General features: G+C 38.2%; 2 protein-coding genes across 8 annotated transcripts in view; one reads left to right on the plus strand and one right to left on the minus strand.

The window, feature by feature from the left end:
• EML6 (EMAP like 6) overlaps positions 1 to 2,633 on the plus strand; it is a 285,324-nt gene extending 282,691 nt beyond the window's left edge. For all 5 annotated transcript variants that reach the window (XM_027555299.1, XM_027555300.1, XM_027555301.1 and 2 more), the window contains one exon: positions 223 to 2,633. In XM_027555299.1, the coding sequence (XP_027411100.1) occupies positions 223 to 247 (25 nt within the window). In that variant the 3' untranslated portion in view covers positions 248 to 2,633. The remainder of the gene's footprint in view (positions 1 to 222) is intronic.
• The window catches only part of RTN4 (reticulon 4), a 74,603-nt gene continuing 53,096 nt past the window's right edge, over positions 2,318 to 23,824 (minus strand). For all 3 annotated transcript variants that reach the window (XM_027555305.1, XM_027555306.1, XM_027555307.1), the window contains 6 exons: positions 18,772 to 18,979; positions 15,393 to 15,531; positions 4,624 to 4,693; positions 3,950 to 3,996; positions 3,700 to 3,758; positions 2,318 to 3,314 (listed from right to left, as the gene is read on the minus strand). In XM_027555305.1, the coding sequence (XP_027411106.1) occupies positions 3,272 to 3,314; positions 3,700 to 3,758; positions 3,950 to 3,996; positions 4,624 to 4,693; positions 15,393 to 15,531; positions 18,772 to 18,979 (566 nt within the window). In that variant the 3' untranslated portion in view covers positions 2,318 to 3,271. The remainder of the gene's footprint in view (positions 3,315 to 3,699; positions 3,759 to 3,949; positions 3,997 to 4,623; positions 4,694 to 15,392; positions 15,532 to 18,771; positions 18,980 to 23,824) is intronic.

The raw sequence follows: 23,824 nt of genomic DNA on the forward strand, positions 1-23,824 counted from the left end.
CCAGCAGTCCTCCCGTTCAGAAGGGACATGCTGAAAGAGCCAGACCAAACAGATAACATAGACCTTAAAAATAACCAATAGACCTTTCATTGGTGGCAAGATCCCTGGTTTGTCTTCTAAAATTGAAATCAAAATGTTCAGCCTGAGCTTGACTCTGGAGCTCTTGGCAAGAGTGACTTTTGTGATGTCCAGCCCCGCAACATGTTTGGTCTGTCTTTTCAGTGTATTTGTGTGGCGATGCCTGTAAATGCCGGAATCCGCTTTCCTGCTGCCACCACGGCTGGCAACCACAGAGGCCATGACAAGGTTACCTCCTGGCTGCCAGCTGCTGGGAAAGGTCTACGCCGCCAACAAGCTACATGAGCTCCAAGTGCTGGTGAAATGTGACTGCTCCCATCACCTGGAGCTTCCAAAACCGGGATGTCAAGAGGGAAGGTCAGTGCTGACGTGTTAAGACTGCTTGCCTCTCTTCCTGAGACTTAAAAACTACACGTACTCACTACACTGACAAAGAAATCCTATCTGATAATGTAGCCCACTGACAAAATTTAAAGCCTCAGTTACCCTAACCAATATGTAGCTTTTAATTTGCATCAAAACTTTTACAAAAGATGTTTTGCTATTATGTTTCTATATACTTTAAAAATGTTCATTTTTACAAATAAGGAAGTTGAACAGGACAGCTTAAGTTAGATTCACTGAAATACTAGAAATACTGATAGCCTTTGTTCTCCACATTTAGCTTTCAAAACCAAATGAGCCATGTATAAACAAGTTGAGAAACTTAATTTTTTTAATGTTTCGTTTGCAGAGTTTTATATCCATAAAGTGCCTTTGAAAGCTTCCAGTTGTGTGGGCTGCTATCTCACCTCCCACAAATTATCTCATATGGTGCTAAAACTTAAAAACTGAGGAGGGCTACAGGATCCTAGCAGATTCCTGGTCACCCATGTCATGTGTTTAGGTCAAGGCTTCCCAAAGGAAAGATATTAGTTATGTGCTTGGGAAACAGTGGCTATTTGAAGTTGAGCAGCAAAGAAACTTAAGTTCAGGTGTTGGAAGATGGGTGGGTAGAGTGGGTTTCATTATACTGCGTGCCAAACCCACAACATCCTAAACATTTCAAATAAAACAAAACTCTACTACAAAATAGAAGAAGAAGGGAAAAAAAAAAAAGCTCAAGTAGGTCCAGGAAGATGAGCTGATTTATCCTACTGAACCTAAAATGGTAACAGAGGAGGTGCCTGGAGGCTGCGCTGGGAGGGCTGCTCCCAGAGTGGGGTGGACTTGATTCCAGTGGTGTGCTTCAGGTGAACGACACAGGTCAAGTCTGGATTCAAAAAATCTCTGCAGAACAAATTCCTAAGCCCAAAGCAGTATTTGGTAATTCAAGATTATAAAGCAAAATAATCTAGCTCAGAGTTGGCTGGATGACAGAATGTGACTCGGCCAAGAAAATCAGAGGCACCCTGGACCACCTCCCATCATACTTGACACTTGCTGACCACTAACAAGAGGGATGATGATGGCACGTGCTGGAAGGCAGGTTGGTGACAGGCTGGGACTCTGAGCACATACATTATACCAATTAGATGTTCTAGTCAGTGAACTAAAATTCTGGGTCTTGAGTTACTGGCTATTTTCAGTTGTCAGTTCAGAGGAACGGTGAAACGAAGCATTTTCAATTAAATAGATTAACATTTACCACAGAAGTGCTTCAACATTCTAAATGGATTAGATCACTCATTAAGCTATTTTTATATGCCAGTTTATTAATGCCTTACATTAACCCACTAATAGGTTGTTGGGCCCACAGTTCGAGTCCCTATGCAGCCCTAATTCTGTTTTCTGTCTCCATGTGACTGGTGATGCTGAGAACCATGTCTGCCTATATTGTACACTGACCTTTCACACTGATTGAACCTTGCATTGAAATAACTATGTGAAGAACAAATTTATCAGTGATGATCTATGTACACACTATATTAAAGAGCAATAGTGTCTGTGTGTCAATAAAAGTTCTTAAATCGGATTTGTAAACACATGGTATGATTTTATGTATGTTCATAAATCCTGCACTGTATTCCATATGTTAACATATTGGTGCATGAATTTATTTTCAATTAAAGCATAAAAAATACATAATTTAAAAACATTTTGGTATGTGTCAAATAGATTTAATTATGAACCATGGCTACCCTGAGCCTAAAGCCTTTCTGGAAGTGCAAGCCAGTGCACACCCTGGTGCGGGCGAAGTCCACCCTGTGTGTCTAATTCTTTCATTCTACAGCAGGTTCAGGAAACCAAAATACGAAACGTCTTTTAAGTCTATAAGCTTTATTGATACTTTGCTTTTACAGTTCACAATGCATTCCACAGATTTAGTTCAATACAGCTTAAACCACAATTGTATAAATCGTCATTTATATTTTCTTACATAACAATGTTTGATATTTGCAAACATTTTTGGAAGCATTAGATTCAGTCCAGAGTTTGTGATAAAATTAACTACAGTAAGTCTGTGCAGTGAAGTTTATGTTGAGGAGTTCTGTTTGCATGGCGTCGGTTCGTGTTGAAAACAGATGGTAGTGCGCCTAGAAGTACGTTTTCTCCCTAGCTATGTGCTTTGGAACTACACACATAAAACCCATGACAGAAGTATCAAGCACTGTGGGGCAGCTGGGAAGGTAAAGGGCTAAGCTTCGTGAAACACTATATATAGATATATATATAATCTATATTTACTTATATTGGCAATTAATACAACAGTAAATTTCACAATACACCTAGAACATACCAGGAAAGGCAAGCTTTTTCACTCCTGCCTTGGTGGCATGATCTCGTCTAAACATTTCATTTCAGAAAATCTGCATCAACCTACACAGACCGTACACAGTGCACAAACTGTGAAAAGGGTTATTTCTGTCAGCTCCACTTTCTTTGCAATTCCCCAAATACAGCAAGACTACCTGCGACAAAGTGTAATATACAGCTTTCTCAGATCTTTGTTTATTCACCAGTGCCTCATACAGGAAAAACAAATATGATTACGATTTAAATCCATACATAGCAGCTTACAATACTTAAGATGATGAACACAGGGCAGTCAAGACAGGTCATTTTTCCTCAGACACCGCGTTGCTAAAAATAAAGATCTGTGAAACTGCACTGCAATGTCAAGGCTTTGTTCTTCCCTGACCCTCCCCAATGGAATCAAATGAATATCCCCTTTAAAGATAAACTCCTCTATTGTTAACTCTTTCAGGCTTTTTCATTCAGCTTTACGCTTCAATCCAGGGATTTTTGCTTGGATTCTACAAATGAGAAGGAGGGGGAAAATGTCAGTGTAAATACTGTGAATTTACAATATTTTGTTTTCTGCTTCTTAAAATGTCTAGCCTTCAAGACTTACATGTACATTGCTCAGCTTATACAAGAAATAAAATCCTAAGGCTGTCAAACTACAAGCTATAATTTTGCCACCTTGACCTCACAAATTATAGACTGAAAGCCTTACATACATGTTAAGTTGATACAGAATCAATGATCCAAATGTTAGGAAAAAAATCTTCCGGCAACTCACACTTTAGGTCTGACTGAAATTGACTACTATGTCTTAACATGAAAATACCGCACTGCTGTCCAAGTCCGGTACACCTAGCCTGAGTGTAAAACCAAGTGCAGGTTTTAAATACTTACTTAGCCATAGCATCTTTAACATTCTTATTTGCAAGTCCCAGATAATGATCTATTTGCGCCTGAAAGAGATAAAGAATTTATTAGAAAATTACCATTGCTAACAAATCTTAGAACTGTGTTCCAACATATTAAAGGCTTAAGAAACTGCCACATTTCTCATTTTTCATAAGGTTTTGGAAACTGGCACTGACATTTCTAAGTTCCACATAAGAGAATGAGGTTTGTATTCTGAAATCTGCAGTTAAATTACCTGATGCCGTTCATAAATAACAGGAACACTGAAGAGTGAAATCAGAGCTGAAAAAGGAAATACACAAGCTTTAAAGTAGACTGCAGTGTTTGTTCCCTAAATCATACCACAGTCATCAGACTGGCAGCACTCTTTTCAGATAGCCAGGAATGTTCCTAATACAGGGAGACACAGCTGCTGGTGGGCAGAGCAATGAATTAACCAAGGGAGCCAGGAGCCACTCCTGGCTTCACATTACAGACTTTATAAAATATAGGCATCCCTAGTTAGTCATACATATGACTGCACATCAAATAAGGCCACTCTTGATCTGGTTTATCACTGCTGGAGTAGTCTTCAGGAAGTAAAGTGGCATTTCCATAAATAATGTAAGTATTAGCAATTTATTTAAGAAGATCACAACCTCTAATGTATATCCCTCTATTTTTTCTACAATATAAGAATATTTTCCACTAAAACATCTTAAAGTTCGTTGCACACCATTTTTTTTGGGGGGGGGGGGGGGCGGCGCTGGGATGGTGGGCTGTGCTTTGCAGTATGCAGGATCTTGGTTCCCACACCAGGGATCAAACCCATGGCCTCTGCAGTGGAAATATGGAATCTTAACTACTAGTCTGCCAGGAAGTCCCCAATCTTTTTAAAAATGTTTCATTCTGTTGGTTTTGTAGACTTACCCAAAATTAGTAGTGTCAGACCATTGAACAAGGCACCAACATAGGTAAATACCCACATCAACACTGCAAACTGTAAGAGAATAACAGCCAATTAAAGACAAAATTCAAGTAAAGTTTTAAAATTAAACCTTCAAATAAATACATCCCATGTAAATGCCAAACTACTATAGGCATACTCCTTGGAGATTTGGTAAAAACAATATGGATATTTCACTAAGCTGCCAGGCTGATTCAGGAATTCCAGAATCTAATTAAAACAGTTAATAGATATGATTCATTTTCCTCTGAAGTACATTACCAAATAGTTGATTCTGTTTCCCCTAAAATCAAAGCGTAACAAAGGTCACCACCTTGCCCGCCCACCCCCCGCCAGCTCTACTACAGTATTCAACTTCTAAAATGGAAAGACTGGAAAGCTATCGTGAGAATTAACTATTGAAAATGACTTTAAAGTACCAACAAGTGATTCAAGATTTAAATGAACTGAATGACTCAGACATATATCTGAATAAGCAATAATGGTGCAAGGAGACTATGTCTCAAGTACCCAAAATATCAGCTCTAGCATTTTATTAAGGATCAGAAAGACTTTCTCCCCAGTAATAAATGTTTTAACAGCCAATGAGGACTCCTCAAACTTTTAAACCTAATAAAAAAAATTGACCATATTATTCTTTTAGCCACCGCCTTCATTTAGCAAACACTAACCCAGTTCTTACTATTGATGTATTAGTACCACATCCAGTTTTAAGTGCTTTACAAATACAAACTCATGTATTCCGCCTAACAATTTTATGAGGTAGGCACTGCTATCATTACCACAGCAGATGAAGACACTAAGGAAAAAACAGAGGTTTAGGAACTTGCCAGAACTGAGGTTATACTGTCATAGTTCACTGTGCCCTCCAGGGACTGCAGTGCAGACTAAATGCTCCTATTTTTAGTAATCATCTCAAAATCTTGGATTAAAAAAAAAATTACATACAGCAGTTTGGGGAAAGCCTTGTTTCTATAAAGTGCTTTCATTTTGACAAGTCCTTTATTTCCTCACCGTATTTTAGTTTACTCATGAATGGTTGAATAAGAGAATTTCAAAGTTTTCTTCCAGTTCTTGGTGACACCATATAGTAAAAACTCAATGACATGTTCAAGCAGTTCTTGAAGACTTACAAATACCAAGTCAGTCTGGATTTTATTAAACATTCAGCAGAAGCAGTTTCTCTGTTTTCTATTAAAAGCCTTCATATGTCTGGCACTCTCTGCCCTGTTTAGTAGGTCACAAACATCCCACCACGATGCCACCACCGACAACAATTATTTAGGTTTCTAAGAGCAAAGTATAAATGAAAAGGAGAGAGGAGTGAGCACCTCCATCTAAAGAAGGGATCAGCAAACTTTCTGTAAATAAAGACAGAAAAACATTTTTGGTTTTATGGGCCACAAAGGATCTCTGTCACATATTCTTTGAATATTATCCTTTAAAACTGTAAAAAGTATAATCAGCTCCCAGGCTGTACAAAAACAGGTTACAAGTCAGACCGAACAGTAGCTTCCTAACCCTTATCTAAAGCATATCTTTGTCCATGTAGCATTCATTCAGCAAAATCTGATTGAATACCTACTATGAGTGGGGTGTGTGCTAAGTCGCTTCAGTTGTGTGTGACTCTTTGCGACCATATGGACTGTAGCCCACCAGGTGGGTTGTCATGAGCTGGGTATTGAGCAGTAATTAAAGTGTTCAGACTCTAGGAAATTTATTTACTGCAGGTTAGGAAGAATCTTGGATTCCTGCACCAACTGTCAGTTCTACAAAGAGCAACACTTTGGTTACCCCTATAATTGAATTTAATGTTCAAGTGAGCAAATATCAAGCATTCTTAACAGCTTCCAATTGCAAATCAAAATTAAATGCTGTCCTGGTCTTTCCAACTTCTATGGAACCTCTGGTAGAAGGGTTTGAAGCGTTGACTCCAGTTAGCAAACCCTTTCCCTCTCACATAGTTTTACAAGACTCCTATTGCAAAAGCTAAATATAATTTCTGCACTTGAGCAAGTTTACCATAGAGCAACAGAGTTATTTTCATCCATCACCATCCACCAAGTCAAAAAGAGAAGGGTCGCCCTACATTTTAGAAGAAACTGCTTCAGCAATAAAGATACCCTCACCATGACAAAATTCAGAAACTAACACACAAGCTAAAAATAAGTCCTAATTTGGTCATAAAGTCACTGACAAGGCTGCACTCTAAATCCATGAAAAAAGAGAAGCCCAAGTCTTCACACCAAGGTGATGCAGGGGGTTCAGATGTCACTAGATCTGCCTCTTGCAGGACACTTTCTAAAAGGCAGATGATCCAGGCGCAGAGAGAAATGGAGGGAGGCTTCAGACCTCTGTGGGGACAGGCTGGTGACACAAATGCATGAGGGAGTCTCGGTGAGGACCAAGGCAGATATGTGCTTCTCAAGAAGCACCTGCGTTCCAGGCCAATGCCGCCATGTTTCCTCATTTTAGGAGAGAAACCCAGAAATTCACATTTTTATGTGCTATCACAGAATTTGCACATGTTGCAGCTAAGTCTGGAGAAAATATAACATTTCAAGGCCCAAAACAAAAATACTGGCTAAGGGTTTCCAGAGAGGACTCCATCAGAAGAGAAAGGACTTAAGAGCTAACATCAAGCAACTGCACAATTACTGAAGCTTATTATGTAATAACAGCAACTCAGTTAACTTAATCATAACCCCAGAAGTTAAATACTGTTATTATCCCCATAAAAGAAAGAAAAAAGATACAGAAAGATGAGAGCAAGTTGCCAAACCAGAGGTGACAGTAACTGCAGGTTCATCTGGCTCCAGAATCTCCGCTCTGCTATACAGTAAAGCCACTTACAGAGGACATGTGGCTAAGTTGCTTTAGTAATGTCTGACTCTGTGCAACCCTACGGACTGTAGCCCGCCAGGCTCCTCTGTCCATGGGATTCTCCAGGCAAGAATACTGGAGTGGGTTGCCATGCCCTCCTCCATTTATTAATGGTTATGAATGTGCATGCTGTTATAAAGAAGCAGGGAAAAGTCCAATGAATGCTTTAAACCTACAAATTCTACGCTATTCCATGGCAAACACTTGGCAACTCTGCAGCCAATGCATACTAACGGAGGAAGTCAAAGGCTCATGTCTCTTTAGGCAGTAATGAGACAGAAGGAAAGCGGGGGCCAAGCACGGTGAAGGTCTGGTAATACTGGAAGAGGGCAAAGGCCACGTCTTGTCTTTTGCCTGGGGGTACAGGAATTCAATTCAAGTGTGTATCACATGTATACCTCACTGAAAAGCTCTGTAGATTTTATTTGATGTCTCTATGGGGTGGGGAGGCATTTTTAAGGAAAATGGGGGGAGGATGCATGACAATTTCAGAAATTACTTTGGCAATTCACATTTTCAAACTTTTTCTGCAGTTTTAAACACTGAAAATCATTTGACTTCTGCTATCTTCAGCCTCATTCATTACTAATCACATTTTCACAAACTCATTTCCTGTCTAAATTTTCTGCGAAACAAAGGAACCAGAAAAGAAACTGTCAAAATGTGTATGTTAATAAATGCCTAAGAGCCTGAGGGCTATATTTAATGTTCTTTTGGGTCAGCTATTTCTGGAATTCAGGCCTTTTTCCTCACTTTCAGATTTCAGACGGAATTCTGGAACATTATGGTTACCTGATGTTCAGACAAATATAGCTAGACATTTTATTACAATTTAAAAATATATTTTCCCCAAAAGTCACAGATCTACTTTCATAAAGAATCCAGTGTTTATTGCACAAAGTCATGTGACAGAAAAATAAGAACATCTGCCTATAAAACACCTGGTCTTAGTATCTGGTAAGAACAGAAATGGTATGGACCTAACAGAAGCAGAAGGTATTAAGAAGAGGTGGCAAGAATTTACAGAACTATACAAAAAAGACCTTAATGACCCAGATAACCATGATGGTGTGATCACTCACCTAGAGCCAGACATCCTGGAATTTGAAGTCAAATGGGTCTTAGGAAGCATCATTACAAACAAAGCTAGTGGAGGTGATGGAATTCCAGCTGAGCTATTTCAAATCCTAAAAGATGATGCTGTGAAAGTGCTACACTCAATATGCGAGCAAATTTGGAAAACTCAGCAGTGGCCACAGGACTGGAAAAGGTCTGTTTTCATTCCAATCCCAAAGAAAGACAACACCAAAGAATGCTCAAACTACCGCACAATTGCACTCATCTCACAAGCTAGCAAAGTAATGCCCAAAATTCTCCAAGCAAGGCCTCAACAGTAAGTGAACTGAGAACTTCCAGATGTTCAAGCTGGATTTAGAAAGGGCAGAGGAACCAGAGATAAAATTGCCAACATCCGCTGGCTCACAGAAAAAGCAAGAGAATTCCAGAAAAACATCTGCTTCATCGACTACGCTAAAGCCTTGGTCTGTGTGGATCACAACAAACTGGAAAATTCTTGAAAAGATGGGAATACCAGACCACCTGACCTGCCTCCTGAGAAATCTGTATGCAGGTCAAGAAGCAACAATTAGAAATGGACATGGAACAACAGACTGGTTCCAAATTGGGAAAGGAGTACATCAAGGCTGTACACTGTCACTCTGTTTGTTTAACTTATATGCAGAGTACATCATGTGAAATGCTGGGCTGGAAGAAGCACAAGTTGGAATCAAGATTGCCAGGAGAAGTATCAATAACCCCAGATATGCAGATGACACCACTCTTATGGCAGAAAGTGAAGAAAAACTAAAAAGCCTCTTGATGAAAGTGAAAGAGGAGAGTAAAAAAGCTGGCTTAAAACTCAACATTCAAATAACTAAGATCATGGCATCTGGCCCCAACACTTCATGGCAAAAAACATGGGAAACAATGGAAACAGCGAGAGACTTTATTTTCTTGGTCTCCAACATCACTGCAGATGGTGACTGCAGCCATGAAATTAAAAGATGCTTACTCCTTGGAAGAAAAGTTATGATCAACCTGCTGCAGCTGCTGCTAAGTCGCTTCAGTCAGACTCTGTGCGACCCCAAAGACGGCAGCCCACCAGGCTCCGCCATTCCTGGGATTCTCTAGGCAAGAACACTGGAGTGGGGTGCCATTTCCTTCTTCAATGCATAAAAGTGAAAAGTGAAAGTGAAGTCGCTCAGTCGTGTCCGACTCTTAGCGACCCCATGGACTGCAGCCTACCAGGCTCCTCCCATCCATGGGATTTTTCCAGGCAAGAGTACTGGAGTGGGGTGCCACTGCCTTCTCCTACTTTGCGGACAAAGGTCCATCTAGTCAAAGCTATGGCTTTTCCAGTAGTCGTATGGATGCAAGAGTTGAACTATAAAGAAAACTGAGTGCCAAAGAATTGATGCTTTTGAACTGTGGTGTTGGAGAAGACTCTTGAGAGTCCCTTAGACAGCAAGGAAATCAAACCAATCAACCCTAGAGGAAATCAGTCCTGAATATCATTGGAAGGACTGATGCTGAAGCTCCAATACTTCAGCCACCGGATGATGCGAAGACCTGACTCATTTGAAAAGACCCTGATGCTGGGAAAGATTGAAGGCAGGAGGAGAAGGGGATGATGGGATGAGATGGTTGGATGGCATCACTGAATCAATGGACATGAGTTTGAGCAAGCTCTGGGAGCTGGTGATGGACAGGGAAGCCTGATGTGCTCAGTCCATGGAGTCACAAAGAGTTGAACACAACTGAGCAACTGAACTGAATTGAAAGTACTAGACTTTTTCTTGGAATTTGAGGTTTCAAAAGGCAGAACCCCCTAGTAAAGCTGAACCCAGTGGAGACCTTCACATGCTTTTCTAATGAAGAAGGTGAGAAGAAAACTATAGCCCAGGGTTACATACAGCTTAAACCACAACTTTGAAAACCAATGACTCTCCAAGCAGTGTCCTTAGAAAAATTAAATCACAATTTCAGGGAATGGGACTCACACCTCTTCCCCCTCCCAAGTATCATTAAATTGTGTAGCTTCCAGTGATTGCAATGTGCAGCCAAGACTGAGAACCATTGTTTTAAAATAAGAGCCCCCATCTAAAAGACCCCTTACACAGAAGGTCAGTCACAGAACAGAATTAAACCGTAACCAGGTGGTTTAAATTTGTTCAACCACCTTATACTACTGTTCTGGTAGTCATGGGTGTTATTTAAACAAGGTTGACAAATATCACTAGGTTAAATAAAGTTATCCAGCCTCTTTTGGACTTCTCAGAAACTAATAAGGTAATACACACTAGGCTCTCCAAGAAAAGGACACATACACAGCTTTCACAGCTTACTTTTACTAGAACCCTCCTCCTCTACCTCCTTTTCCATTATTTCTCTTCCCCTTACGTCTGCCATTCAATGTAACAAACCCACTTTACAACAAATCCTGAGGATTGATCAAAACATTTGCCTGTGGTAAAATTTTATACTAATGTTTGAAATAAATGCTGCTGAATGGAATTAGAAATATTTTGTCAATGATTTTGCCCATAATATTTGACTAGAATTAGTCTTCTGGCAAATGGACTATTTCTCAATCTAGGGACACCTGAAATCTTTTCTAAGATTTAGAAGCCTGCAGTTAACTGCAAGGGAAGAAAACAAATGCAATAATTACAGCTGACCTCTGAGCACAGGAGTTTGAACTACACAGGTCCACCTGTCAGCACAGTTTTTTCAGCAGTAAATACTACAGGATCCTCAGTTGTTTGAACCTGTGAATATGGAGCCAGGGGTACCGGGGGAACCACAGACACAGAGGGGCCTTGGATAAGGAGGAACTGGGGCTGTGGAGAGCCAGTCATGAACTGCGCACAGACTGTCAACTCTGTGTGTGTGTGAGGCGGGGGTCAGTGCTCCCGATCCCCACACTGGTCAAGGGTCAACTGTACACAAGGATTTAAAAGGAGAAATCTGCAGCATGTGTCTTATTTTTATTTGTCCAGGTCAACCACCAAAAGGGAGATCTAGACGAGGCACACTGATAACCACCGTCTCATGTCAAGTCTTTTCCAACAGGCCTGATGAACCCTGGGGTTTGGTTATTTCTTCAGAATGACCTATAGAATAGCCAGGCCCCCTCACACACTTCCAAAAATATGATAGTAAGAAAGGAGAAGAAAAATTTCACATGCTAAGAATACTGACTCTAAATTTTGTAATTTCTGAGGAAGAAGGTTTCAAATAGAAGTAGTGGTAATTATGACCCAGAGTCTAGAAATGTAGATTATATAAATTTGAGGGCATGAAACACTTACAAAGATAGTGACTTATAGAGAAACTTCTTTCAAATTTTAAAAAGCTATTATTTTAAATAAGCCACAGAGCTTGATACAATGTCTATTTTCTAAATGAAAAACAAAATTATAAATAAGACTACTTCCTTCTGTATTTTCTTAAAATTAATGTGGTGTCCATTTTCCTAGCTATGAACAATATAAAATAAAAGTAATCCAAATCAAAAGCTGGTTCTTATAAATTTTTTAAAAACTGTTATTTAACAAGAAAAATTCATTTGGAAACTGCAGAGACTGGGGCTATTTATTAGCAAACTTCCCAAATTTAAAACCTGAATAAAAGGAAATACAATCAATGTAACAGAGCAAATTGATTTTTCCCTTAAATTGAAGAAGAGAAAGAAAAAAAAAAGAGATCTGAAAAAACATTTTTGCTCACTTTAGGGAGGAAGAATATGATTCTCCCACCAACTGCTGTGCTAAAAGGCAAAGGGTAAACGAGTCAGAAGGAAAATAATCTTTTTAAAAATGCTCTCTATATGAATAAAAACTATGGGGGTGAGAGTGGCAAATACTCAAGGAACGTCCTCTAGAAAAGGAATACTATTAAGTCATTTTAAAGGGAGACAACAGTGCTTTGTTTTCCTCAGCTTTTCTCAGTAAGACATATTAAGCAAGTATCCTGTGTTTCTATAGTTCCCTTATTCAGTGAGAACAAGTGGAATCTACACTACCCATACACAATGATGTAAGAAAAGGTTTAACTGAAGTACTCCACGTACAGCAGAACCACAAAGTTTATCAAGGAAGACCCTCCATGTATATTATCAGAGGGCTTTGTATTGCAAGAGTAAGACAGACACCCTGCCTTATTCCTTGCCTCAACAGATTTTGAGACCTAAATGCAAGGATCATTCAGAGTATTAATACAAATGTTATTTTGAGCCCTGAATGAATCTGCCTTAGCAGAAATCACCAAGCAGCTTTCCTTGAGCTCTGGACTTGCCAAAAAACACTACTTTGGAAAACCATTCAAAGGAGTTATCTCTTTCCTAATCCTTAAGGAGAAGCAGTAGTAAAGTAGGCTTCTAATTCAACTGCTTTTTTCCCCCCAATATTAAGAAACAATATTTTTTAAATAAAAGAAAATTTCATAAAATGTAAGTGTTCCAAAAAGTAACCTATCTCATTATATGCCTCTTCAAATTACTATTACCTTCAAATTAGCAAAATCACTGAAGGCAAGAATTTACCAAGTTCAGATTCTTTCATTTATGTTAGTTTCCTCATTAAGAAAAAACCAAAAAACCCAAGGTAATTTTCAAAGGAAATTTTTAAAATGAGATTTAACAGCAAAAAGAAATTATCTCATGAAAGTATTTATTAATAAAATTTCCTTTTCATCTACTTTCAAATTTCAGTGCAAATCAGATTTTAAAGGTTTTCTAAAGTATTTAATCAGTCCTCCTGTAATATTTTCTCACTTCCCTACCCTTTGCAAATACTTCCACACCTACATAACTGTCTACACATAGAGCTGTGTACGGAGGACAATAAGCTCTGAAAGAATAAGATTTCAACTGATTAAAGACAAGGGGAAACTTGAAGCTCTAGAAAACAATGAATGAGTCATTCCCAGATCAATTTGTTTTGTTTTAAACAGACTTCTTCAAGAATGCCTCTTCTCTCAAGAAAAATGTTAGACATGCATAACTGCCTTCACTGTTACACAGTGCAAACATGAGGACTTTTAGTTTATATCTGTTGCAGTTTTTATTAATAAGTATAAAAAAAAATGACTCCTCAATCCACAGCTTCATGATGCCTTTGTTCGAAGCCCTCCGCTCCCCTCCAACAATTTTTGACTGCCAAATTCAGAGATGGCCCTATGCTGTTTGAACCTCTGTGTCACTATTTAGTGTTTCCTCTCAATCAACTCCTACCCACAAAACGCTTCATTTTAAACTACACTAGTGCATTCCCCTCAAGAATTTTTCAAACATGTTTTACCCCCAGCAGTCAACCTATTCACTGCAAATACACTTCAATGAATAGAAACTGGTTTCTTCCAGGACCCATGAGTACAAGGTTGAATTTGATTTGCTCCCAAATATTATTTGTTTCCTCTTGATACTAATCAAAGATCCCAATGATATAACCATCATCTCTTTATTTACAGACTGACATCAGATTATTTTAAAGCACTACTACAGAATGGGTCACTAAATGCAAGCACTCTACACAAAAGAGATAATAAATAATAAAAAGAAACTCAATTTTTTACCATTAATGTTATTCATAACTGAGGTTCCAAGTCTTAATAGAGAAGCATACAGCTGAAAATAATGTCCATTACTGGCCTATTAAGGCTAAGATACATGTTAAAAGCATTTTGAGCATTTAAACCTATTCTGACCACTACAGAAATTGTTTTGCCAAATCTAAAGGCCCAATCGTCCTATTGCTATGACATCCTTAGTTTGCACAAACTGCAAACTTGTACATATCTCTTGGAAAAGAGAAATTGTGGTAATTACTACCATAGTACATTTCTACCCAGGCTTAGATAGGAAACAAGTCTGTCTTAAATCACAGGCTGCTACTGCTGCTGCTAAGTCGCTTCAGTCGTGTCCGACTCTGTGCGACCCCATAGACGGCAGCCCACCAGGCTCCCCCGTCCCTGGGATTCTCCAGGCAAGAACACTGGAGTGGGTTGCCATTTCCTTCTCCAATGCATGAAAGTGAAAAGTGAAAGTGAAGTCACTCAGTCGTTTCCAACCCTTCGAGACCAATGGCATGGACTGCAGCCTACCAGGCTTCTCTGTCCACGGGATTCTCCAGGCAAGAGTACTGGAGTGGGGTGCCATTATACAAAACACAGACAGTAGGTTCTACACAAGGGAAAAGTACTGTAGTCCCAGTTCTTGGGGTTCAAATTATGTGACCAATTTAGTGCTCATTTAGAGTCAGTCTGAACTCTGGCAAGCTTACTTACAAGGTGAGACTAATAGCTGCTATGTAGCAAGATCCAAAAACTAAATTCCAAAGATTACCAACTGATGATTAGTTGAAGTGTTTCAGAATATTAACACTTTTCAAGAAAACATTCAAAAAAAGTGTAGGAATATGAAATAGCTTATATGTATATATGAATTACACACAAGCTAAGAAATTAAGTGCCAGATTCTGAAAGTCAAACCAGATGAAATAATATTTGGCATTAAATCTACTAGATAATCTTTATTCTTACAGCCAAAATTCTCATTTTTAATCTTTATGACTTCCAAAACTTAAGAATTTATAACATTTTCCCTTAAAAAGCAATTGCCTTTCCTCCATCTTAAATATTTTATTTGATTCTGAATTTCAGAACAGAAGTTTACAGTAATGATTTCATTACATCTTTATCATTTACTTTAATATAGAAAACAGAGTTTTACTCTCTTAACTTCAATGTTAAATTCTGGGTATGTCAAAAAATGGAAAGCAAATAAACTTACCTTCAGAGAATCAACTAAATCATCAACTAAGAAGAGGCGTCTGAGTTCTTTTATTGTGCAGTTAACATGACCAAGAGCAGAATTGCTGTACTTCTGAACCAACTCCTCAGATATAGCAACTTCAGATTCCAAATATGCCCTAGAAAAGAAGACACACCTTAACTGTCACTGACTGGAATAATTTTTTGTGAATGTCAATCAATTGGCAAGTAGATATCCATAAAGGAGCACATTAATAAAATATTTTACTATAGAAGTGTACTCCTTCCAAATTAATAAGCACAATGTAAAAACTCCCCAAGCATGGGGTGTTTGATTGATAAGGCAGGTATATGCTTTGAGTCAGACCTATCTGAGCTTGAATGTTAAGCTCTGCCACTTACCTGGCTGTGTAACTTTAGAAGTTATTTAGTCATCCCTTTAAATCAGTTTCCTCATTTATACAACAGAGATTATCTTGAGATTTCAATGAGTAAAGTGCTTATTAACACAATCAAGGACAAAGAAGCACTCAATTAATGTAGTTATTATTGTGGATATGGTTTTTTCAGGTGGACAAAATGTTATCAAGTTTTCCTAACAAAGATCCTATTCATTTCCAAATAATTACACTCACTTTGCCTAATCTTTAGGGGAAAGAAAGTGAAAGTGAAGTTGATCAGTTGGGTCTGACTCTTTGGGACCCCACAGACTGTGTAGCCTACCAGGTTCCTCCCTCCATGGGATTTTCCAGGCAAGAATACTGGAATGAAAACACCAATAAATCAACCCCCGGACTGTTCAATCAGGTGCTCCAATCTATAATGAAATAGCTGGAATTGTCAAATTTAAGAAGACAACTGTAATGGGGAAAACTAGTCAAGTCAGCAGGAATTGTTTCATTATTGTTTCAAACATCTTGGAGCAATCAGAAGTGCTATTCTCTCTTATCTGTTGGAAGCAGCTCCTTATCCAGTCCCTCTCAAAAACTCCCCATGTCTGAGGATGCTAGTTACACTGGAAATTACAGTCCTCTCTAGTAATTCCTTGTCTCCTAGTTCTACTCCTGCCATATGCCCAAATATATCTCCTTGTTTTTATTCACTATACCATCACTATAATTTAAGTGGATTTATTTGGATTCCTTTTCTTTTCTTTTCTTTTTTTTTTTTGAGCTATACTAGATAGTGCTATTCAGGCTGAACTCAGGAATCAGAAGACCTGATACCACCTAGGTATTTAACCTTGCAAAGGCATGTAACTTCTCTGGGTCATGGTTCCAACTCTGCAAAATTAGAGAAACAGACTTCTGAATCCATTCAAACTCAAACATTCTATGATTCTGACTTTCCAACCCTGAATGTTTCCAATCTTCTTTCTCATTGCTCTGCTGTAGTTCAAAATTGAGCTATTCATCAAACGTTCTTTACCTTAATGGGAGGCTTTGTTCCTCATGCTCTCTCCCCATCCACAGCGCCCTCCTCTCACCTCTAGCGAGGGCACACCCAAGTCAGTCAGCACCACCTCAAATCCCACCCATACATGAAAGCCTCTCCACCACCCTACTATGTAACTCAAATAATGCTTTCTTTTGTATTCTTCTTATAGTAATTATCATATCCATCCTGAAATATAGACGTGTGTATACTTGTACATTTTTTCTACTACAGTATAAACTGTCAAGGACTAGAACATTACCTTTATTAGTACAATGTCTAGCACAGGACAACTACTATTTCAGTTCAGTCGCTCAGTCGTGTCCAACTCTTTGTGATCCCATGGACTGCAGCACACCAGGCTTCCCAGTCCATCATTATTTATTGGCCAACAAATAGCAAGTTATTATTATCAAGTTAAAAATGGTCACACATTCACACCTAACCCTTAAACCAGCAAAAATTTATTAATGCAGTTTTAAGAAATATAGAGAAGTGGCTGATATGACTTAGCTGTATTCTGTTTCTCTGTACCACTGCTTTTGTTCCTGCTCAAGACAAGACGTCTGCCCAGCAGGCCCAAAGGCATGCACCGGAAGATATTTACATTCATCCACCTGGCATTTATGTGCTATTACTGCAATGGCAGCACAGCTGTCACTCTTTCCCAAAGACCACAGGTATTACATATCAACTATATGATATTAACTTTACTAATGACTGGAGAACTTGGAAAACTGTCCAAAAGGTGGTTAAATTGGCATGTTAGCTGAATTTATTACTATAAAAGACCTTTGAGCTAATGATAATGTTTCATTAATTTCTTTTAAAAGTCTTCGTTAAATCAAACAATATGTAAAATTTATAGATAATTTAGAATTGTTGGCCTGACAATGTTTTTATATATTTCAGTGTAACTAATTAAAAATCATACTCCTTTATGACTTGTGGCGTGATATAACTGCTGTTTTGAAACTGCAATTTCGTATTACTGAATTCACTGTTTCCTCTGTAAAATGTAGTAATGTCTAGTCTCATAGAGTCTCATGAAAACTGGGAACCTGAAATTAGGACAACAGGGGTGTTAAGTGATAGAAACTGGTAAGTCTGAGATAAAAGACTCATTGAAAAATATGAAAATTTAGTGGCTGTCAGGGGCCACATGGGGAGCAGCTATAGGGACAAAATGTCTTTTGAGTATAACGAAAATATCTGGAATGAGATGGTGATGGTTGTACAATTCCATGAATATATGGAAAACCACTGAATTCTACGGTATGTGAATTACCTCAATTTTTAAAGGAGGGGATGAGGGTGGGGAAAGTGCTGAGTATGAAGTGAGATCAGAAGATCCAAGTTGAGGTGTGTCCACCCCATTAGCAACCAGAGATATAATGCTGGTGTACTTGTCAAAATAAGGTAAGAAGATAATTTACAGACAAGAAAATGGTGAAATAAAGGATAATACCAAAGTAATGCCTTAGGGAAGGAGGAGAAGAAACAAGATAGAACAGGAAAGAATGGTAAGAAAAGACATAGACATAGTGAAGAAGCACAATGGAAAAGCATAATATCAGCATAAAAAGTAATCAATAAAGAAAATATAACTCTCGCCAATCCCAAACATGTTAACAAGATATAGCTTCCTTAAAAGTAAAATTAGGTAACCAACACCTACTTCTAATAAGTAAATATTACTAACATGTAGTGGAGTTAGGCTACGGCTAATGATACATAAACCCAGGCTTTTCCATCAGGAGCCTATGAAATGACCATTAGGAAATCCCAAAAGCAGATGCTTCTGGTATAGCTTTTTAGCAAAAATTTGCAATTATCTTTTAGCAGTTAAAAAAAAAAAAAAAAAAGCATGCCTGTAGCTCTACAAATAGCAGAAATTAGTCTGAGTCAATACTGAGACTGTTTATAGTGCTGCCAACGTGTGCCTTGTTTTCCAGACATCTCACCTGAATGGGTGGCCTTCATCAGATTTCTGGATAGCCTGGATCACACCCTTATATATCCTAAAGCTGATAGTCACAGAGAGCAGGGCCAAGGCAATGTAGGCCGTTACACTCACAATGCTGAATACTGTCAGCGAGAGCAGCAGGAACAAGCTGGCACCAAACACCACTCCAGTCTTCTTAATGTCTCTCCAGTAGAGGAGGTCAACAACTAAAGATATAAAAAGAAGAGATCTGAAATTAGAACATTACCTTACCCATTTTTATTTACCTACAAAAGTAAAAAGGCCTTAAGTGTATATATATGTATATTCAAATAATAGAAAAAATATCTTAACACAGAAAAACTACTAACTCAAAACATGCTAAGAAATTAAAACTTTACTAAAAACTAAACAAGTGAGTTTCATGGCTCTGCTTTTAAGAGATCTCTGAGAAATTTCACAAAACTGTAACCTAACCTGGCTATCACTGAAACAAACATTTCCTACAAAGCTAATAACAGAGGGAAATAGCCTTTACACTACCCAGAAAGCTATTTTCCTCTAGGAGCAGGTAAATGCAATGCCATAAAACTTTAGGTGTCAAAGAAAAAAACATGTTACACTATTATATAATGTTTATTAATAGTAAGGAGTCGGACAAAGCCTAACCTAGCAAGTCTGCTCTTGGTCCATGGTCACAGGCCACCGTGGGGATCGAATAACCAGGGGCCTGTGGTCTCAGGATCAGGTTATGTACAACCCAAGGAGAACATAATTATGTACAACCCTCCTCTGCAGGAGGCCCAAGAGCTCTTGAACTCACAGGCCAAACATAGTTCATCCCTTTCTGGATTGTGGACAGTTGGGATCGGGGAGCATTCTTATAGTAAAATAAATATGGATACACTCGAGTACATTTTTAAATAGTTAATTTTTAAGATGAAGGAGGCAATAAAGAAAAACCACATCTAGGGGCTACTTCAGTCTTGATCCCCAGGTCCTCTAATGTGTTTGAACTTCCTTTAGTGTTAAGGGTACTTTTGTGGGAAAATTTATGTATATGAACTACAAAATGTTAGATATTATTATGAAGCCCTAAATTCCTGTTAGTAAATGAGTACTGATTAAGATATTTTAAATGCCCATAAGTGTGCTACACATACCAGGGGTTCAACATTTATTATGTTTAAGGAACATTTATTCCACACTCCTAAATATGATCTGATTTGAATGCTATTAACCATCCTATATATGATTTACAGCTTTGTTTTCAAACTCTGATTTCAACTATTTATTAAAGTTTCTCTATTTCGAGTTTCCTCAACTCTGCCTAAAACACCCACATCAGTTTTGTTCTATTCAACTAGTTTCTACTACTATGCCAATATACTAGCACAACTGTGACTTGATCAGAACTTGAAATACTGCATCTGCACCATGAATAACAAACACTAAATAACAGCAATGCTAACAGCTTTCTGACATTCAGCACTCACTCACTGAGCTGATACTGTTAAAAAACAAAAACAACTCAACCTAGTAGAATGAATTTAAAGACCTGAAAATGGGGCCATGGGTTTTTCTTTAAGCCCTGTCCAACTCTAAAACACTATAATTCTAGAAAGATAAGACACATAAAAACAGTATCAGTAAATTTTAAAACAAATACCATACCACTGTGAGAATTTAGAAAAGGAAAAAGACTAGAGGAAATTTTAAAAGACTTTGTGAAAGAGGCAGATATCAAGCTGAGTCTTGAAGAATGGGTAGGCATCTAGAAAACCTACAGGGACAGGGCTCATTGTGAGTCTCTGCTAGCAACAATCCTAATAACCAGTGCAGTTTTCTTTCTTTCAGCAAGAGGGTAAGGAAAGCAGTAACAAAGTTAGCCTTTGGTAACATTCTTTCCTGGAGGCGCCCCCTGTGCCCCACAACAGCAGCATATCTAAGACAGACACAACAGAACTTACACAGACAAAGCACTTAAGACTCCAGAGTTGAACCACCTAGACTCAAACACTGATTCCATAACATACTAGTTACGTGACTTCAGGTAAGTCATTAGATCACTCTACACTTCACCTTCTTCCTCTATAAAATATGTATACAAATAGGAATGATTTTACTGAGATCATTACTGATTTTACTGAGATGTTGTAAGGATTAAGTGAGATAATGAATTAACAAAATTCTTCATCAGTAAGATAATGAATAGAATACATTTAATATAGTATACAGCATAAAATAAGTATTTCTTAATAAATGTCAAAGCTGTTATTTTTGTTATTAGTATAAATGCCACCATAATCATTATCACCTTCTTATTCAGGTTTTTAAATAATAAATACACAGAAAAAAAGAAAATGTCAACCTAGTGCTTTTCAGATGGCACTACTGGTAAAGAACCCTCCCGCCAATGCAGGAGATGTAAGAGACTTGGGTTCCACCCCTGGGTTGGGAGATCCCCTGGAGGAGGGCACAGCAATTCACTCTAGTATTCTTGCCTGGAGAATCCCATGGAGAGGAGCCTAGTGGGCTATGGTCCATAGGGCTGAAAAGAGTTGGACATGACCAAAGCAACTTAGCACACATTGCTGTGTTATATCACAAACATATCACTTTATAAATCACCAGAAAAGGATTTTAAAACATACTTAAGTTTTCATCATTACAGAGCAAACACAAGTTGATAACCTAAATGAATGAGCAAGTAAACACCCCAAATCTATTTTTATATTAAAAAAAAAAAAACCTCTTCCTTTGTAAAAATGTCTGATCCTCAACGTGCTCCAGAACACTTATTAACCCTCAAATCAACTATTGTTGATAAAAGATAAATGCAGATATCCTCACTATTTCTTACCATTAGACTTAGAGGTATATACAACATATATTAACGTCAAATCAAGTTACATAATAAAACAAGAGTTACTGTCCAAACAGTTTCAATGACTAGATAAGAATTATTTATTAGTAGTCTCTGATTGCTGTATAGATGGCTGTGGTGGAAAGAAGTACCAGGAACAAGGACTCAAGAAACCCACACCCTGGTACCCACATCCTCAGCACTGTATAACTCTGGATGAGGCTCTACTTTCTGTAGACTCACAGAAACAAACAGGATTCACAGTTAGTACAAAGATACACATCAATCCTGCATTCAAATTCCCAATCAGTGTGTCCAAATTAGTCAGATTTTATGTTCTATTGTTTGTGCGAGATAAAAATTTAAAATATCTGCTTTCTTTTTTGATCTAGATTTACTAGGGGGTGAGAAGCTTAAATATTTTTATTTTTATCAGTTTTTTTAAATGAACATTCCTTTTGGTCAAACATTATTAAAGATTTAGGAAAACAAATTCACATTCCTATAATTTTCCAAGCCATTATAAACTATGCCATTACGACAACAGTATGAGAGGAGCTAAAAAAAGAAAAAGACTGAGAAGCTACAGACTTTTTACACCTAAGAAATGTCTCCCACGTTGCCAATCTACATTCTCCACATATCCCTTTATTTCCTGAGTCAGCATTTACTGGGCACTTAGATCAAATACTGTCTATAGACATTATCTCTTTCAATTAAAACTCTATGAGGCAGGCTTTTAGACAAGAAAAGCAAGACCCAGATCATTTAGTAAGTGGTGAACATGAATTTTTAACATAGGCTTCCACAGATAAAACTCACCCTCTTCATGCATGATGCCAAATTAAAGGCTCAGACTTTTATTAAAAATGTGTTAACTATGAAGTCTGAATGGAGAAGGCAATGGCAACCCACTCCAGTACTCTTGCCTGGAAAATCCATGGACAGTGGAGCCTGGTGGGCTGCAGTCCATGGGGTCGCTAAGAGTCAGACATGACTGAGCGACTTCGCTTTCTCTTTTGACTTTCATGCATTGGAGAAGGAAATGGCAACCCACTCCAGTGTTCTTGCCTGGAGAATTCCAGGGACGGGGGAGGCTGGTGGGCTTCCGTCTATGGGGTCGCACAGAGTCGGACACAACTGAAGGGACTTAGCAGCAGTAGCAGCAGCATGAAGTCTGAAAGGCTATCTAGTTAACAGTTTTTATCTCTGGGTTGAACTGTTATGAACTTAATTTGCTCCATTCCCTTTTATGCCACCTGAAATTGTCCCTTTTTGAGGGAAGCATGAATTACTACTTATTTACCAAAAATACACCCTTTCTATTCCTGTTTGATACCACTAGAGAATCTTATAACAAATGTGGTTCTCCCAGTAGGCTTTCCTACTGGGAAGAAAATACCCTCCCCGATACCTCAATATTAATATTTACATACAGCTCATAGTTAAAGTTCTGGTGCTTTGGGCTGAATCAAGCCAATTTCCTCTAAGCTAATGATATGAGAAGTCATGTATATGATCCAGTGATATTCAGTGACTGCTGCCTAATGTTAACCTAACTGCATGCAAGTACAGTAAACTATAACCTACTGCTTCCTTTCTACCTATCAAATGGTTCCTAAAAATGAGATCTTTTCAAGAAATGGAAGAGCTCTGAAGATCTTGTCTGCAAGTCTATATATACTGTGTGAAAATATGCAAATAGCTATATAAGAGCTCTCAAAGCAGATTTGATGAGAGTCATGTGGAAATAAGTCCCAGAGATGCCCTGGTGATGAGGAGGAACAAAGGGCAGAAGAGTCAAGAGAGACGCGACAACTAGGTACTGACAGGCAAATGTAAGACAAAAGCAATATACCCTACAGGAAGGTCTGAGAAGCAATCCGCGTGGTCGCCATGGTCATGGTGCCAAGTATAGAAGGGTTTCAATCTTTTTTTGTAAAGGAATTTAACAGATTGTTAATGAAGCTGCAAGGATGAAAAAAATACAGTTTCTAGCAAAGAGGGGTACAATTTTAATTGATATTCACCAGTATTTCTAGTTTCACAGATTCCTTAAATTGGTTTTAATGAAAAAACTTTGAAAGATGAAGTTTATCCAGTATTGGTGATTCTCAATGGAGGGAGTCATAAAATTTTTTCAAAATCCTTTCCTTCTTGAGAAATATATTCAAATACTATTGCTTCTAATATCCATCAAGAAATG

The sequence above is a fragment of the Bos indicus x Bos taurus genome, chromosome 11 (assembly GCF_003369695.1).
Source record: "Bos indicus x Bos taurus breed Angus x Brahman F1 hybrid chromosome 11, Bos_hybrid_MaternalHap_v2.0, whole genome shotgun sequence".
Lineage (NCBI taxonomy): Eukaryota > Metazoa > Chordata > Mammalia > Artiodactyla > Bovidae > Bos > Bos indicus x Bos taurus.